The 18,166-nt window shown below is 44.2% G+C and overlaps 1 protein-coding gene across 1 annotated transcript; it reads left to right on the top strand.

Annotated features, from left to right (window-relative positions):
• The first annotated feature begins 5,679 nt into the window (after positions 1-5,679).
• Positions 5,680-10,231, top strand: lrrc4.2 (leucine rich repeat containing 4.2). Its single transcript, XM_030426741.1, has 2 exons — positions 5,680-6,387; positions 6,548-10,231. Exon 2 carries the CDS (start codon positions 6,669-6,671, stop codon positions 8,661-8,663), a length of 1,995 nt encoding a protein of 664 aa, XP_030282601.1. The 5' UTR covers positions 5,680-6,387; positions 6,548-6,668; the 3' UTR covers positions 8,664-10,231.
• The last annotated feature ends 7,935 nt before the right edge of the window (positions 10,232-18,166 follow it).

Genomic DNA, 18,166 nt, shown 5'->3' on the forward strand with positions numbered 1-18,166 from the left:
GCCCACATTGACTAATTGGATCACACACACACACACACACACACACACACACACAGACAGACAGTCACACATCAGCATGTAGATTCAACTTCCTGCAGCATTCAATTTCCCCCCCTTACCCTGACGCAGCGTTGCAGGGCAGGATGTCACTTGCTCGGTATTGACCTGACCCACTCTCTCCTAGACCACTGCTGCTTTTAGCCTGCAGATGTTTAGCACCACCCCCCCATCCGTCCCAGTGTGGTATTGACCCAGACCCTCCAATAGTGTAGCACCACTCTCAACCCCTCAGCAGCAGTGAGCCTCTTAGTTTTTTGCCTCTTTGGGTAACAAGACCAGATTTCTGAGATGTTGGCGGTCAGCGTATCCTAAAAATGTCTTATCTTTGAGTTTAAAAAAAAAGGAGGACAATTCTTTTGGCTGCTACAATCAACGATTATGCAAACCGACAGATTCAATCGGGCGCTAATAACTTTGTAAACGACTGTAGTGAACTGTGGTCCACTCAATTTAAAAAGAATGGTCAATGTACAATGGTTCGATACGGTCCATTTAATTATCTGGGTCTACGTACAAGACAGAGAAGGGCCCAGTACTGTCAAACAGTTTTAGAACATTTCAGGGGGATAGTTGCAGCGGTGTGAACTCGTCCGGCTCAGCTCGACTCAGGAAGGCTGATGGTGTTGGCTGTGACTCAGCTTGTCAAGTCGCCATTGGCTGGTTTTAGAACGCGATGCATGTCACCCGTCTCGCCAACCTATCAGCCCCTCGCACCAAAACCAGCTTGTCAACTGTCGACTGACAGGTTTGGACGCAGGAAAGAGAGAGCCACCCCGTGAGTTTGTTTTAGTTACCGTATGACAGAAGACCTAAGGTTTAAATTTAGCCTCCTGCTAAAAACTGATCACTGTGTCTCTCCTGCTTAGCCACATACTTAGTTTGCGACACAGACACACCTTCTATTTGAATTACTAGAGACTCAACTTTTGCAAGTAAGTCACCATCACTATTGTCCGTTCATAAATTAAGATGCTAGTAATTATATCTAGCTATGAATACAGCACAAAAGCTGGCAGTTAGAACGGATGTGCGGAGAATCATCGCGATGAGATCATACACCATCCCGTCTAGTCGCACCGGTTTGAAGGTTTCGGGAATGTTCGCAGTTAGTAGTTTTAGTAGTAGTAGTAGTTAGTAGTTACCAGTTTCAATCTTGACTCTGAAGAGGCCTTGACACTACCAGACTGACACTCTGTAAGATCATCGTATGTTTGTAGCGTGGCTGTGCTGTCAGGGCCACGTATCTTTAAAATATCAACCTTTCATGAGCTCAGAAAAACAGCCCTGTTTTCTGCTTGTGACAATGCAGCTATTCCAAGTTCTGCTAATCTCCACTATCTCCTTCAAACTTCTCCCTATCTCCCTTTTTCGCCCCTGTCTGTTTTTAATGCACATTTAAAAACAGGGACATTTCTGGGAACAGCTCCGAAAGTGGACAAGACACCAAGAACAGGGACCTTCCCTGGAAAGTGGCAATTGGAGTCCTCCTCTTCCAGGGGGGTGGACATTGTCTGCCACATGGCCATGACAGAGGAACAAAGTGAATCTGAAGTTTGACAGCTGCTGCAACTGAGCTGAGGGTTTTGGCAAACCTTCAGTGTACCGTACCAGGCGCTTCATCCCCTGGATCCAAATATTCATACTTCATCATAACAGGTCCACAGGGAAGAACTGCATCAGATGTGGCCAGCTGTGATTGAACAGGTCAGCCCATGGTTCCACATTTGATCTGATTATGTCTAGTCAGCCATGTACTTAAGGGAACAGAGGTGAGTGGCTCAGATGGTTGAGATGCGATTGCCTGCGCTACGTCTTGCTCAATTTGCTAACAATTACAGTTGTGTCATTTTAAATTTCATAAAAGCAGCAAAGGAAGTCTAATTGTTATCCTGGCTGACAAATAGAATGTGGAGTTCAACAGATTACGTGTCAAAGGGGAAAACTAAGTAGAATAATTGGTTGGATTTTTATTGTAAATGGTTCTAGAACTGACTCATGCTTAAGTGAAAAACTTGTCAAACGGCATACACTCTGCATTTTGTTACGAAAGGAAAGGCGGCTGACTGCTCCATATGCTTGTCAAGCAGCAGAGGGGGTTCCATTGATACAGCAATAACTGTGATATGTTCATATTCTTGTTAATGGAAGCAGAAATGTATGCAATCTTGGACTACTTTGATGATCAATGAAAAGGAAAAAAAGGTATCTAGAACCAAACACTCAAAATATGTGACATTTTAAAAGGACAATTCAAATTTCTGTTTTGCTGTAGAAGCACACGATGCTATAATCATACTTCAGAGTAATTCATTAAAACCGCTTGTAATTTACTGCACACTATAAATTAATTTTCAGATGGCAATAAATATGGGGAACTCGGCTACAGAGGAATTGGTCTTAAAACAGAAAAATGACGCAGACAGACAGACAGAGAGAGAGAGAGAGCAAGAGAAAACACCAGTTTGCTGACTGACCTTTCCGTGCACATGGCTCCTGTAATAGCATTAACACAGCAGCAACCACCATGGCCATCAATTAGGCTGACCAAACCTGTCTGGAGCACCTTAACTAATGGTTATCTCCCCCCCATATCTAATTGGAAGAGTAGAGGGTACAGGAGCTGCACATGGCACATTTTTTTTAAAGAATGCTTTTCACTGCCTCTGAGAGCGCAGCTGTTATTGAGTTTTGTTTTTCCCATTCACACTACAGTTGTTTTTTCATCTGCTATTTCAAGTTTCATTCGTTCCCTTTGTTGCATACAACAATGATTTATCTGCGACATGTTGTCGGTCAATGAAGGAGAGTCTTCGCTTCAAAAGCCCTAGTCCTTCATTTCGCACGCAAGGTCGATAATTATTCAGACAGAAGTTATTTTGTATTGATTAACAACATAATAAAGTTTCAAGTAGTTACATTTGAAATCATCATCATCATCATCATCATCATCATCCATTTCTTCTTCTTCTGTTCCCTCTGGTTAACACAAGAACCTTGCTGCTGACAGACTACACGGTATTAACCGGGTGCAATATTAAATAAATACATGCACACAGTTGTCCTTGACGTATGCACAGAAACGCACTACGCTAAACTTTTAAACAATACAATAATAAACACACCAGGGTTAGAAAGCATTGTCTTGTTTCTCTGTTTCCATGTTGCTTCAGTCTTCTCACGGGAGACATTTGTTTCTGACTGGTGACATGAATGCAGCTGGATTAAAATGAGCGCGTTGTGAGTAAAATGCACAGAGAGCACGCTTTACTACTTTTGTTTCAAAGCGTCCAGAAGGATAATACTGAGCACGATTATTTATTTAGTGGAATATCTTATTCATATTTATAGGTTTACACAAACAAGAATCAGTGACACAATGCATTAGGACCTCATGCTGTGCTTCTGTAGGACTGTCCCTTACATCCATTCGTATTAGCTTCAGCATCGCTTCATCCTCTTTACGGTCCGCTGTGAACATGAATCTTTCAATAACGTCGTCTCTGGAATGCAAAGAATTCCAGTCATGTCCAATTTATTTCACAAATTGGAACTACAATTGGAGTTGACAGTGGCACATTTATTAGTGTCTGCGTGTATTGTGTTTTTTTTTTCCCCTTCTCTCTCTCTACAGACCTCTACCCCAATGGCAAATATATATGTGACAGGGGAGAGGAGGAGGAGGAGGAGGAGGAGAGAATGTGGTCATTAACCAAAGGCAGAGAGGGAGACTCCTTCTCCTGCATTCAAATGATGCTTAATCCAACACTATCAACACTCCTCTCGTCCCACCTCCTCCTCCCGCTCTTCTTCTTCCCTGCTACTTCTATGAGAAGGCTACTATGCAGTATGTTCCCTATCCGTCTCCCTCATCCCTCTCCTCTATCCCTATTTATCTAATTTTTCTCCTCCGTCTATAGGCTCCTTTCCCCCCATTTCACCAAGGACGTGGATATATCTCCTCCTGCCCGGCCCCATCTTCTCTCTCCCCCCCCCTCCCCTCCCCTCCTCCACTCTCTCGGTAAGTCTCTCTTTTCCCTGTATCTCTCCGTCTTTCTCTCTCATCTTTCTAAGAGATAACTGTGTGCAAGCTCTTTCATCTTTCTCCTCCCTGAAGAGAAGACTGCCCAGCAGACACAGAGAAGCAGAGTCAGCATTCCAGTCCTCTATGATGTCACGGACCCTCGACCCAACCCCACCTCCAAAAACGTTCACACACACACACACGCGCGCGCACACACATCCACAAATCCATCTACAACTGAACAAAATGAGAGAAGCAGACGCAACAATCAGCTGTGCTTGTCCTTTACAGTAATAACGCATGTCAGAAACACTCACCAAACTGTGCGCTACAAAGAGGTGAGGGGATGGCAGCACGCCGCATCTCCACTGGAAAACACTGGCGCACTGCTGCGCTCACGAGACAGAGAGAGAGAGCGAGGCAGAGAAGACTAAACCACTCCAAAGTTGGAGTAGAAAAGTCTGACCTCTCGTCTCTGTATGATACATTGGAATGGGAGGCGTTCAATTTTAACGATAGGTTGAGAGGTGGGGGGGGGGGAGGTGTGTGTCGTGGAGACGGACGGCAACGGAGAAGGGGGACGATCGCCACAGGTAAAGTGATCCGGAGACTGAGAGTAGGAAAAGAGAGAAGGTGAGAAGCCGAACACGTGAGAAACGGAGACGGAGAGAGAAGGAAAGAAAGGAGAGGAGAAGATAGTTACAGTGAGGGGAGGGAGAAGGAGGGATACGGGAGGAGGGGAGGTTGAATGTGTTAATACACAGGAACACTGCATCAAACCAATGCACTGCTCTGAGGCTGGCTGAGCAGCTGAGAGGAGTGCGTCAGCAGTACATTCACGTTCCGACTGAAGGACAAAGGGAGGGGGCAGAGCGAGCATCTTAGCTGCCTGCAACACCGACACGGAGGGGGGGGGAATAGAGAAAAGAGAGAGATTGGAGAATAAACAAGAAGAGGAGATGTGGATTAGAATGCTGCTCCTGCTGCTTCTGTGACGGTGGGCTGCCTGTTTGAGTGCTCGCGTGCCTCCTCCTCTCCATCTCTCTCTCTCCCTCTCTCTCTCACACACACACACTCTCTCCTTCGCGCACTCCGTCTTTCTCTTGCTCTTGATCTGTCAGTGCTTCTCTCTCTCTCTCTCTCTCTCTCTCTCTTTCTGCCTCTCTTTCCCTCTCTCTCCCTCTCTCTGTTCTACTCTGGCTACTGCAGTAGTCCACCAGCCAGCCGCAAGTCTGACAGCCACACACATGGCTAACTGCCACAACTTACTACCTCAGCCCCGGAGAAAAAACTAACAAATAAGCAAGCGGGAGAACACTGCAGGAGACAGCCCGGGGGGACAGACCGCGAGTGGAGAGAAGAATCCTCAATACCTTTCTCTGTTTTTTGGATACGGATACGGAGCCCACTTCCACACACATCCTCTCAGCGTCATCCTCTTTTCTTTTTCTCTCGTTGCAGAAGAGGACAAGAGTGCTCTCTCTCTTTCTCTCTCTCTCCCTCTCTTCCGACAGCCTTTTGCGAAGCTCCAACAGTGCAGCGCATCCCCTTCTCCACCCCCCACCCAGCGCCACCATCTCTCCCACCACCCCCAACTCCCTCCCCCCCTCCCCCCCCCAGGAGGAATAGACGGATTACTGCTAACTGTGCACACGGCAGCCTGCAGCTGCTCTGACCAGGGCCAGCCCAACGTTGGGAGGAAGCAAGAGGAACACAGAGGAGGAGAGGAGAGGGGGATGACTGTGCCGGGAGTTCTTTAGCCTTTTTCTGTCTCTCAGTCTCTGTCACAACGGGGCTAATCAGCGACTGACTAGCCGTTGGCAAAGTCACAGTGAGGGAGGTCTCTCCACCAAACAGGCGACCAACCGACGGGCAAACACATGTATCAGGAGCCGACAGAACTGGGGATTTTTATTTATTTCATTTGGTCACTTCTTCTCTCCTCCTCTGTCGTGTTTAACTGCGTTATGGATCCGTGTGATTTATCCACAGTGGAGCTGCATTTTGGAGTCTGCAGCCTGGCAGGGGGGCAGTTAGTGGGGGCAGAAGGGATCCAGGCACCTGCCAAGCCTTCATGGCCTTACCTCTGCCTGTGAGTGCTTTTCATGCTGCTCTCACTCTTTAATACCAGGAGCCATTTTGTACCCTTGGCTAATAGAGGGCCACCTCACTTTTTCAGAGAGGGAAAACAAGAAAACATCAGTCTCTTGTCTCTCCATGGAAGGGAATTATAAATGAACGTGATGCACGACTGTTGCTTTTAATATTTGGAAAGAGGCAAAAAGGACCACTTCCAAACTAATGAGGTACGTCACTGGTGCTGTTATTCAACCTTATTCTTACATTGCTGCACTGCTTTTCCTCTGCTACTTCTCCTGTATTAATCTCTCTCACTCTGTCTCCCTCTCGGTCCCTCTCTTTTCCCTTCTCTCTCTCTCTCTCTCTCTCATATCAATTTTGATGTAGCATCTCCCTGCACTGTCGATGGAACTTGGGAGCCTTGAGTTGCTCCAGCCGGGCTAGGGTGGTCTGTCCTCTGGTGTGTGCCGTCTCCCCCCACCATGCAGAATAATGAGCCCTCCACACCATGAGTCCTCTGGGCCAGGTTAGTGTGCAGCCTACCTGGAACGCAGCCCTGCTTGCCGTGCTCTCTCTCATGGTGCCTGCTCTCAGTATGTGCCAGTCCACAGGCCCTGCGTCGGGCTCGGCTAACCCACAGAACTGTCCAGGTGTGTGCTCCTGCACTAATCAGCTCAGCAAGGTGGTGTGTACCCGCCGGGGCCTGATTAGAGTTCCTCCGAACATCCCAGCCAACACCAGGTACCTGAACCTTATGGAAAACAGCATAGAGACCATACAGGCAGATACCTTCAGGCACCTGCATCACCTGGAGGTACTGCAGCTGGGCAGAAATGCTATCAGACAGATTGAAGTGGGGGCCTTCAATGGACTGACCAGCCTCAATACTCTGGAGCTGTTCGACAACAGACTGACGGTCATACCCAGTGGAGCTTTTGAGTACCTGTCAAAGTTGAGAGAGCTGTGGCTAAGAAACAATCCCATTGAGAGCATCCCCTCTTATGCCTTCAACCGTGTCCCCTCCCTCATGAGACTGGACCTGGGAGAACTGAGGAAGTTGGAGTACATCTCTGATGGGGCGTTCGAGGGCCTTCAGAACCTTAAGTACCTCAACTTGGGGATGTGCAACCTGAGGGAGTTTCCCCATCTTTCACAACTGGTGGGACTGGAGGAGTTAGAAATATCCGAGAATGTTTTCCCAGAACTGAAGCCCGGGGCCTTCCGTGGGCTCAAGAAATTACGTAAACTATGGATTATGAACTCTGCCATCACTACTATCGAGAGGAATGCATTTGATGACATCACAGACTTGGTGGAGCTGAATTTAGCCCATAATAACCTTTCTTCCCTCCCCCACAACCTCTTCACCCCGCTACAGTATCTGGTGGAGCTACACCTGCATCACAACCCATGGCGATGTGACTGCGATGTCGTGTGGCTTTCCTGGTGGCTCAGAGAATACATTCCCACAAATTCCACCTGCTGTGGACGTTGCCACACCCCGCTCCACATGAGAGGACGATACTTGGTGGAAGTTGACCAGACCACCTTTCAGTGTTCGGCGCCGTTCATACTTGATGCTCCTAGAGATCTGAACATCTCAGCAGCGAGGGTGGCAGAACTGAAGTGTCGCACGGCTGCCATGAGCTCAGTCCGATGGCTTCTCCCCAATGGGACTGTATTGACCCATGGCTCGGCTCACCCTCGGATATCGGTCCTTAACGATGGGACACTCAACTTCTCCAATGTTCTCCCCTCAGACACGGGGGTCTACACTTGCATGGTGAGCAACATGGCGGGAAATTCCAATGCCTCGGCCTACCTAAACGTCAGCAACGCCGAACTCAACACGTCCAATCTGTCCTACTTTACCACCGTGACAGTGGAAGTTTTGGAGCCCACAGTGGAAGAGACACCTAAACCCAAGCCTACTGTCCCTGCCTCGCCCTCTGTCTTTCAGCCTGTCTTCATATCCACACCTACTGTGCTGTTTCAAAACACTCCGACTCCAAGGCAGGTGTCAATCCCCACTGCCAGAGTCCCTAGTGGGCCAGCCGCCAGCCTGGATGAGGTAATGAAAACCACCAAAATCATCATTGGCTGTTTTGTTGCTGTTACCTTGCTGGCAGCTGCCATGTTGATAGCGTTCTATAAGTTGCGTAAGCGGCATCAACAGAGGAGCACGGTGGCAGCAGCCAGGACCATAGAAATCATTCAGATGGAGGAAGAGGTTCCTCCTGTTCCACCACCCACCTCCGGATCTAGTGGCTCTGACGACACAGGGTTGGTACTGCCTACATTAGTGGAACACAACAGCAACACCTTTAAGCCTGGGTACGTGTCCTCCTCATCCCGCCAAGGGGGCTACGGAGCCCACTGGACCCAGAACAACTCTCTTCATCGCTCAGTCAGACAGCATCACAGCCACATCAGCACCATTGCTGATCCCTACGTCATTAAGACTACTCATGGCAAGGAGAAGGTTCAAGAGACCCAAATCTGAGTAACGCTCCCTATGGATCTATCTCTGACTCTGCCCCAACCTCTCCTCTCCACCCATCTGCTCACCAGTCCATGCAATAGAATGCACAAAGAACAAAACGGTAACTTTCTTTTGTACAGAAGTGCAAAACAGAGACAGTTTTTTGTTTCCTTGTACATGCCTATACATAAGTATATAAATATGAAAAAATACAAATATATATAAAATGAAACTACCGTCAGGCAGTGGTGAGACATGCAGATTATATTAGAAAAGAAAGTAATTTGAAACTATTTTCTAATAACTGGTGACTTCTATTTAAAAAAAAGAGAAAAAGACAAGATACTGACTTGCTTTTGTGATTGATAATAGAAGGTGGTACTGTCTACTGTAGGAAAAAAAGAGGCATTTAGTTTGTTTTTTGATCATATTTAGGATGCAGTGAAAAAAAATAAAAAAAATAACTTTATACAGGCACCAGTTTCTAAATACAGCCCCAAATGTAAGCTCCAGTTTCTACTGTGCCAAATATTATATGCAATAAAATGGTAATTCCACACATAGGAACACAAAAACGACACACAAGCAAAATCTAGATAGATAGAAAAATTTGTCCAATGATAGCAGCGTGATGGCACTGATAGAATGTGCTGTTCAGTAGCTATCAGCCAAATGCTTTTGGACTGCAGTGCATTTCTGCAGCTAAGGTTTAACCCTCTGTTTGCTGGAGCTATGCTGCGTTTATTTGACAGTGCCAGTGCTTCTTAGTTGTAGCGTATCTACACATGTTTATTTAGTGTGCACATGATTCCCCACTGGTTTAACTGGCAAAGATGAAGTGCAGGCTAATAACAGTTGTTGCAAAATACTTTGTTCTGTTATTGGTTGCATTTTGTATTATTTCTTTTCCCTTAGGTTTTACATGCTTCTTAATGGCTTGTGTAGTGTTTAGGGCTAATTTAATAATGCATTACAGCAGTTGCCTGACTTGTCTCTGCAAGGGCTCATTCCGATGCTAATTTTTCAAAGGAACCGACATGTGGTGCAGTGATACAGGGTTTTGCTGACCGTTCTGCTTTTGGAGGAGAAAAAAAAAACACAGAGGATTGAAGTGAAACAAAATGAATGTCTGATACTGGGGCTTTTCCATGGACTACACTGAAACATGACTTTCTTTTTTCTTTTAACAGTTTATTTTGAGCAACACTATTTTTATGGAGAGACAAAGGAGGCTATGAAAAATAAAAACCTTTGGTTTGTATTTCTCTAATCAGAAACACTTTCATCTGATGTTTTTTCTTCTCTCTGAATATATTTACATTTGTGTGTACGTTGTTTAATTGTAAAGGCTGGAGGCAGTGTTGTAAATCGTATCCTATCCCGAACGCCCCATCTTACGGTCCTATGCATTTACTTAGTGTCTGCATGAATGGGTCTTTAAGTAACTGGTGTACAATGCTGCATTATACCCCACAGTGGGGCTCTATGCAGGTCAGATAGGCTGTTGGTCTTTGATGCCTCAGCTTAGTTTTTAACATTGATTTCTCAGTGACTGTGAAGGGGAAAAATACATGTATCCCGCAGTTCTACAGTTTGTGGGTTTCTTTTCCTTACATGCTCATCTGCAGGTTTCTAGTTTCCATCTGAATCTGACATTTATTGAGTGAAAAAAAAAGAAAAAAAAAAAGGAGTTTTTAAAATAAGAAAAACCAGTTGCGGCTGGTTCATCGTGATATGAGGTACAACACAACCTACTTCGGCAAAGCAAGTACGTCGAGAATGCAATCTAAATATATCTCCTTCCAATGAGCACGCAGACTGATTTTTATTATCTGTTTCTCTGCAGATGTGTCGTTGCATTTCTGAATTATCTTGACGTCACGCCGTTAAAAAGGTCAGCTACCATAAATAAGCGTGCCTATCGTCTGTGGGGACTAAAAAGCCTTACCTATGACCTCACTGTATACGGTTGCCCTTCATGCAATCACTCCTTATTTGGTACCGATTTTAACAAATTCCACTCAACCCTGCAGGTTACCGGTGGCGTCAAAGGTTTATGCTTCAATATGTAAAAAAAAAAGAAAAAAAAAAAAAAAGCTCCTGCTGAGGCTATTTGGGGATAAAGAGGAAATGACAGTGGTGACCCCTGCGATAATTACGGAGCATGGTGAGACGTTAGGATTCCCACAGCTTCATTTTTATACCTCCAGGCTGGACTTACTGTAGCGTCAAGAGCTGGTTAACCGAGTGCTCCGAGGCACTGACTGGCACAGCGTTACTATATGTATATGTATGCATATTTCCTCTGACATTTACAATCAGATGACTGCATTACAGTAGGCACTCTCCTGGTGCAGTAAAACAAAACAAGGACAGCCATTATGTAACACAGTCTGGAATACAGGTTGAGTGGGAGTCAGTTTTCTCAAGAGTTTGTTTTAATGTTTGAAATGTAGGTATTGTTTAAATAGGCCAGAAAAGAAATTACGGCATCAAACATATCGCAGGCATGAGGGGAACACCCCAAACTATATTATCATTCGGGGAGGTTTTCTCAGTTCTGAATGGATGGATGGAGAGGTGCTGTAGTTTCCTGCCAGCACACCTGGCAGTGTGCGGGTACAGGTGGGCCTCGACAAGCAGATGGAACTCGCGTGACTATGTCGAGTGTTTCTTCATTTTCCCCTCCAAAAAAATGCGAGCGCAACACAGTGCTGAATATTCAGTCAGTGCCAGAATGTGATGGCTGCTCTTCGCTTTGACAAAACAGAATGTTCTTGGTGGTTACAGTATGTGTGGGTTGCAGAAAGAGCAGACTCTTATTATTTTCTCGGCGCAGTGTGGCTCCGGCCATGCTAGTGGCTTTATAAGGGGCTGTTGGCTGTTTGTAAAGCCTTTTAATGTGCCTGATAACCAGCCACACATAGGAGCACTGACAGCCACTTCCTTTTTTTTCCTCTTTCATCCCTCCTCCTCCTCCTTCTCTTTAGTGTGAACAGCAAAGGGGGAGGCAGGTCCGGAATTAACATAACACTGCCAACCATTCAGTCAGTTCAAGTTTGCTGCGCCAGTGTCGAAGGTTAAGAAGCTAAGGGTTGGAGTGGACCGGCCATTGTTCCGTCTGCTGAAAACATGGGTCCAGACAAAAAGTCCCTCCCTGACAACATTAATAGGGTTAATATGAATCTCTTCTCCGGGCTGGCTGCTTACTTATCTTCAGCAGCTGAGTCAGTCATATGCTTTGAGTTTGGCTCCACGTTGCCTCGTTGCAAATGAGCTGTGAAGATGTCTTGTCATAACTGCTGCCGTCTCCCCTTTTCTGTCCCCTCCCTTTTATCACTTGCTTAATTGACGTAAAATTATTGACTGAAACCCCCTGGATATAGTGTGGACACTGCTCTCTGTTATCTCCCTCGTTCTCGTTCTCTTTCTCGCTTTTGGAGCATGCTCACTGATGCCCACCTGCCCCCCCCCCCATTGATTTTTAGCCAATGGCTTCCTGATAAAGCTTTTGCCAAAGATGCAATGCATCTTTTTGAAGTTAGGCCCGTGCTATGCGTATTGGCAGGAGATGCGAGAGGTGAAAAGAATGGCTAAACTGCGGCCGTATAGTTTGTCTCACTCGAGCTAGATTGGATCTGCAGAGAGACAACAGGAAAAGGGGTTTGGGATAAGGCTCGACAGACGGCATTCTATGAGGTTATGGGTTTGTTGGGAACAAGTCCTTGAGCCTCAAGATCCGTATCTGTTAATGAAGTCCGCAGCAGTAAGAAGTGTTGGTCAGCTGGCAGGCCGCAGCAATTCTATCACAGTTTCTGCACTGACTGATGCCTTTTTGTGCCCACAAAAGGGATTGTAAGAAATGATCCATGGTCCTCTTAGAAGTGAGAAATGGCCTAGACTAAATTCTCATCCCTCTCTCAACGCTTGATTAGACAGCCTACACCTGACTGCACTCTCACCATAGCTCTATACTTTTGCTTGACCTGAGCCTACGGGCGCCACTCTTAAATGTCTACCTGTTTAAGTAAATGTCTCAGCTTCTACAACAAACGATGAATGCAATCTTTTATAAAAGGGATTTGGAAGGAGTCCTTCGGTTTGGTTACAATATGGGCCTGGAAACCAAGAATTGTTTAAAAAAATTTTAAGATGCTGATAAGCTTGAATCAAAGCCTCAGGCAGTTTTTTTTTTTTTTTTTTTTTTTTTAATTGCACTGCGTGTTTTTCAATTATGCTGGCCCCCGGTTTCGGGTCAAGGCAAAACAAGGCAACAAAGACAGGGATTCATTGTGAGAGAAGAGGCAGCAACACATACTCATAAACACACACATAGTCCAGAGAAATAATTACCAGTCTCAACTGGTTTGATTTTTAGTCGTGAGTGTTTCGTAGCTGTTTTTTGTCTGTACTATGATACAATTTTCCAAACACTTCCTTGACATAATTAACAAAAGAAAACATTGTGTGCATATCAAGTTGGAGAACAAACGGCGACATTTTGTCTAATTATACCGCAAAACAGTTCTCTGAGCGAGTGTAGAACGAAGAAAAACAGACTTTTCTACTCTGTGAATCGCAGCTCAGATACATAAACGGGACTGTCGCTTGTTCCTAATTCCCCGACAAGGCTGTGTGCACCAGGTGAGTGACCTTCTTCTAAAAAGAATATGATGCTGTCAGATTATTATTCCTTTGAGAGTACGAACAAATTATGGCTGACGCCTAGTTTCTGTCACACACTGGAGAGAGGGTATGAAACCGACCTCGCTTCACTTTAATAAGGGAGGACGGCCGGTCCAAACCGCTCACCTCTGTCCTGATTCAGAGCAGGTGAAAACATAAACAAGCAGAGCCCTCACACATATGGCTGTCCATGAAACATGACGCATTAAAAAATAATGAATAAATGAATACCACGGTGGCGTTGCAAAGTATGACACTGTCTCCGAGCAGACGCGCAGACTATACGACAGTACAGTATGTGTCACTGTCATTGTAATGTAGGCCAGTGTGCTCTCTCTGGACCGGTGCAGCTCTGAATAAGGGGTGGCAACTGGAAGTTGTTCCTGGAGGTCTCTTTCACTCTCAGTCGATCTGTCTGTCTGTCTCTCTCCATCTTGCGTGCGGTGTGTGTCTGTGTGTGTGTGTGTGTGTTTTTAAGAGAGTGCTCTCCATAGCAGCAGTGACAGCCACTGTTCAGTTATTTTAACCTCTCCCACTCACTGCTGGGGAGGTTAAAGCAGAACGCATGCATGAACACACGCTGAGAGGCAAACAAAAACAACAACAATGAAAAACTGGAAAAATAAGGCAAAAAGAAGCGCGAACATGCGGAGAAGAACAGGCTCTACCAGACACGACAGTGGATGAGCCATTTAGCTTTCATTAAATATATTCTCCCTTTCATTTGCAGTGATTATCATTTCCCTTTACATCACACAGGAACAGACAGAGACCTTATCAATCCAGTGCTAAGGCCCAGTGATACATTTTTTCTCTCCGAGGTTTAAAAAGCCCTGAAAACCTATTTGCTTTATCACCCGCTGAATAAAAGTGATGTAGTCCGACCATTATCTGACAAAGTTAGAATCAATCCGGTCGTTTCATTTTTCAGGGCGCTTTCTGTATCTGTCCGTATCCAAAATAACTCCCTCATTCACTCATTCAATACTGCCGACTCCGTGATTTACCCTCTTGTAAGCAGTAGAGGCGCACAATGGTAATTTTGGCATCCATAAAATGTGGCAATAAAACAACATTAAATTAAAAAAGCAGACAGTAATATAGTGTGCTAAAGTAGGGAATGATTTGAGACGCGGGCTTTCCGTTTCCGTCGGTGCTTTTCTAATTGAATTGGGTCAGAATTTTCAGAAAGTATTCTTATTCTTGGATCTGAACCTGATCAGTGATCAGTACAGGGGACACACCGCTGTCAGTCAAACCTGATTAGACCACACCCTTAAGGTCCTGATGTAACGGATCAGCTCAATGTTAAACTCTCACTACAACACTTTTAGGTAATTTTGGCTTTGGTTCTTGCAAATTCACAAATATTTAATGTCTGACAGATATGCTCAAGATCTGACAGTGAGTTCTCAGGTGTTTCGAATGTTTGATCATTTTCTGGGACTGACGCATTCAGTAGATGTTAGTTTTAAGTAAGGAGTATTTTGTATTGGAACATAATGTCTATATATGTCGTTACGCAGTGATTGAATGCAAATACATTAACTCAAGTACAGTATTTAGTTACTTGTGCTACACTTGACTATTTCTATTTTCTGAAACTTTACACTCCACATTTACAACATTTATTGGCAACTTTAATTACTAGGTACTTTCTTAGATTGCAAAAGTAATGCATTTTTAAACCAATTAATCAGATTTTTTTTTTTCTCAATAATCCGATAAAAATACTGAAAATCCGATCCGATAATCATCCAGGCTGACTATCCATGGACCCACAGTAAACAGTACTGTATTGTGGTATTGTGGTGGTACTGGCAGTAAAATGCTTACAAACCAGCTGGACCTACATAAAAATATAAACAAAAAATATGTACAGGTATTTCTACAGGGAATGCCAACTGTAAACTACTCGGATGATAAACAAATGCCTCCTCAGGGGATAATCAAATTGAAATGTGCTTTTAGAAGCTCTCAAATCCCTAATGAAATAAAAAAAATAATACAAAAATATGAAGGTGCATGGAGGCTTGGGTTTCAAGGGGTTCATTTGAATATAAACCATATTCAAACAAACAAAAGAAAAACCTGCAAGCGTCTGGCTATTTGTAAGGCAAGCAACACTTGTACAGATAAGGACGTCCCTGATGCAGGTCGCATGTTTGACTGGTGACTTTTTGTGGTCACTCAACTTGGCTGCAGAATAAACACAATTTCCCTCTCTAGAATGAAATGGGGCTGCAAAGAAATCTCAAAACGAGCCTAATCTGATCGAATAAGGTCTGCAGTGTATCAGTGACAGATTCTGAATAAGAGTGACTCCAAACTGGGTGCACACAACTACACAAAAGGGGCGTCGTCTCATCCTGATTGGCTGGGAGGGGAATGCCCCAAGCTGCTTCCACTCTTTAATTAGGAGTCAGTCTCCCCACCTGTGCACAGGTGATCTGAATCCACTGCAATCAGTCCAGAGGGATTATGAAATTCAGCCCGAACGTACATTTAATATCAGAAGCTTTAAGACTTTTACTCAAGTATTATTCATAGAGGTGACTTTCACTTTTACCAAAGTAATATTTTAAAGAAGACATAATATGCACATTTCCAGGATCATAATTGTATTTTAGGTTTACATGCTTTAATGCTCAAAAACCCATAAGTTTCTCAAACTGTCCAGTGCTGCAGACCCGTGTTCCCCCTCTGTCTGAAATGCTCTGTTTCAGCTCCTGTCTCTTTAAGGTCCCCCTCTTCAATACCCAGTCTCCTCTGATTGGTCAGCTCACACACACCTGAGCCAACAGAGCACCTGTGCTAATTCAAGTCTTACATGCCAAACTAGCTGCTACGTATAAATTATAAAAAAATGTGTGCCGTGATGAGGCAGTGTGATGTCACAAAGTCACATAATTAAAGGCGGGGCTACTGATGAGGTGTTTCAGGCTATTCAGGAGCAGTGTTTTCTTTGGGAGAGAGGAGCTTCTGTAGATGTGGACTTTTTAACTGTTAAGATTTTTTACAAGCAAAATAACCTATATAAAACAATGAATGAAGAGAAAAAAACAAAACAATAGTAGGTCTCCTTTAAACTACATCTTTACTTTTACTCAAGTACACTCTACAACATTAATGTTAAGTTTACTACCTCCCCTGTAGTTTCTGTTATTGCTTTAGTAAATTCAAACCCAAAATTGCTCACTTTACACAAGTGTGTCACAGACTTCATCTCTCTCTGTAGAGGAAACAAAGCTACTGTAAATACAAACACAGCACCTCTCCAAACATCACAAACACATCACACTCTATCATTCACGTACCTGGCAACAATCTCTCTCTCTCTCTCAGAGTGAGCGAGATGGGTGACTCACACTAACCAACCCAGACATATTGAGAGTGTGTGTGTGTGCGTGTGTGCGCAAGACACAGACAGACAATTCAGTGAGATTTTTAACAGTAGATAGGGACTTTGTGAGCTGTGTCAAGCAAATGAGCCATTAAAATAGTGTCTATTAGAGCTCATGGTAGGTTCATCAACAGACTCAGTGTCAGATCTCCACAGCTCCGTGGCATCTTGGCAGTTGCATGGAGTCGGTTGGCTTTTTTTTTTCTTTAAACTTGACTTCCGTCTCCTTTCTTTTTCACTCGATTGACCCTGCCAATAACATTCAAAGCCTCACGGTTGCTATGGTTTCCCTGGATTCCAGTGCAATGGTGATTGGCTGTTGAGGAAATCGTGGTAGACGTGGGGCTATGTGAATAGGGAGCTTACTGTGACCCTGGCAGAATGTACTGTATTCATATTTACTTTGAGGACCTTGGTTAGACAGCCACTCCAAATAGAGCTCAATGGGCCTATTCACTGGCTAGTATGTGTTGAGATCATGCTGTGGCAGATAGGCGAGAGAGATGTGGAAGAGGAAAAAGCAATCATTTATACAGTTCAGCAAATCACACAAAGCAGAGCTGTAATGACAATGCATTGATCACGTTTATTAAAGCAGATTGGCAAGTTTATCAGGTCTCACAACTTATAAAGTCTTAAAGGGAGATTCCGCCAGACAATATACCGTACAAATGCAGCAACCTATGGTTATTTTATATGATGGTAGTCAAGTGTTCTGATGATTGGATGTGAAGGGCCAATCATAGATGACATAATCGATATTATCAAAGAATCTATAAGAAAAACACAAAACACATTAATATGTTGGATTTTTGTTTGTCAAATCATGAGTATCTCTTTGTAGACTTCGGAATGAAGAGGAGATAAAAAAAAAAAAGGTTATTAACACAACCAAAAGTTGAACACACCAAAACATATAAAAGGCTTTCTAAGAAATATTAAATATTGCAGATCATTTAAGGCACATCAGGGGAATCTGGGTACACGGACTGACATGCACTGCTACTAGTTTAAAATTTGAACTTCCAAAAAAAAAATAGATATTTGTAATTGTTCTGTCTGATATGATTAAACGAGGGAACACCTGTGCTGAATTGCATGGCATCAAATCCTGTACGTGAGTAGTGCCTTACAGTCATGTGGACTTGTCACTCAAGTGAAGCTGAAACGAATGAAAGCAGCTTTAGCCGCTGAGACCTACTTTTAATTATGAAAACAGTGAACTCCTAAACTAGAAGTAACTCTCTGTTGCTATGGATGACGTCATTTTATAAGGACGCACTTAGAAGCGGTGACAACGGTGATTGGTTGTTGAGTGACAGGGCAGCCCATTGAAAAGTCATTAAGGCTACGCAATGCATGAAGTGAAAAAAAGGAAGTTGCCTACAAGCCCATGACAAAGCCTATGAAAAGATATTGGATAAAGAAATGTATT

Source organism: Sparus aurata, chromosome 8 (genome assembly GCF_900880675.1).
Source record: "Sparus aurata chromosome 8, fSpaAur1.1, whole genome shotgun sequence".
NCBI classification, from domain to species: domain Eukaryota; kingdom Metazoa; phylum Chordata; class Actinopteri; order Spariformes; family Sparidae; genus Sparus; species Sparus aurata.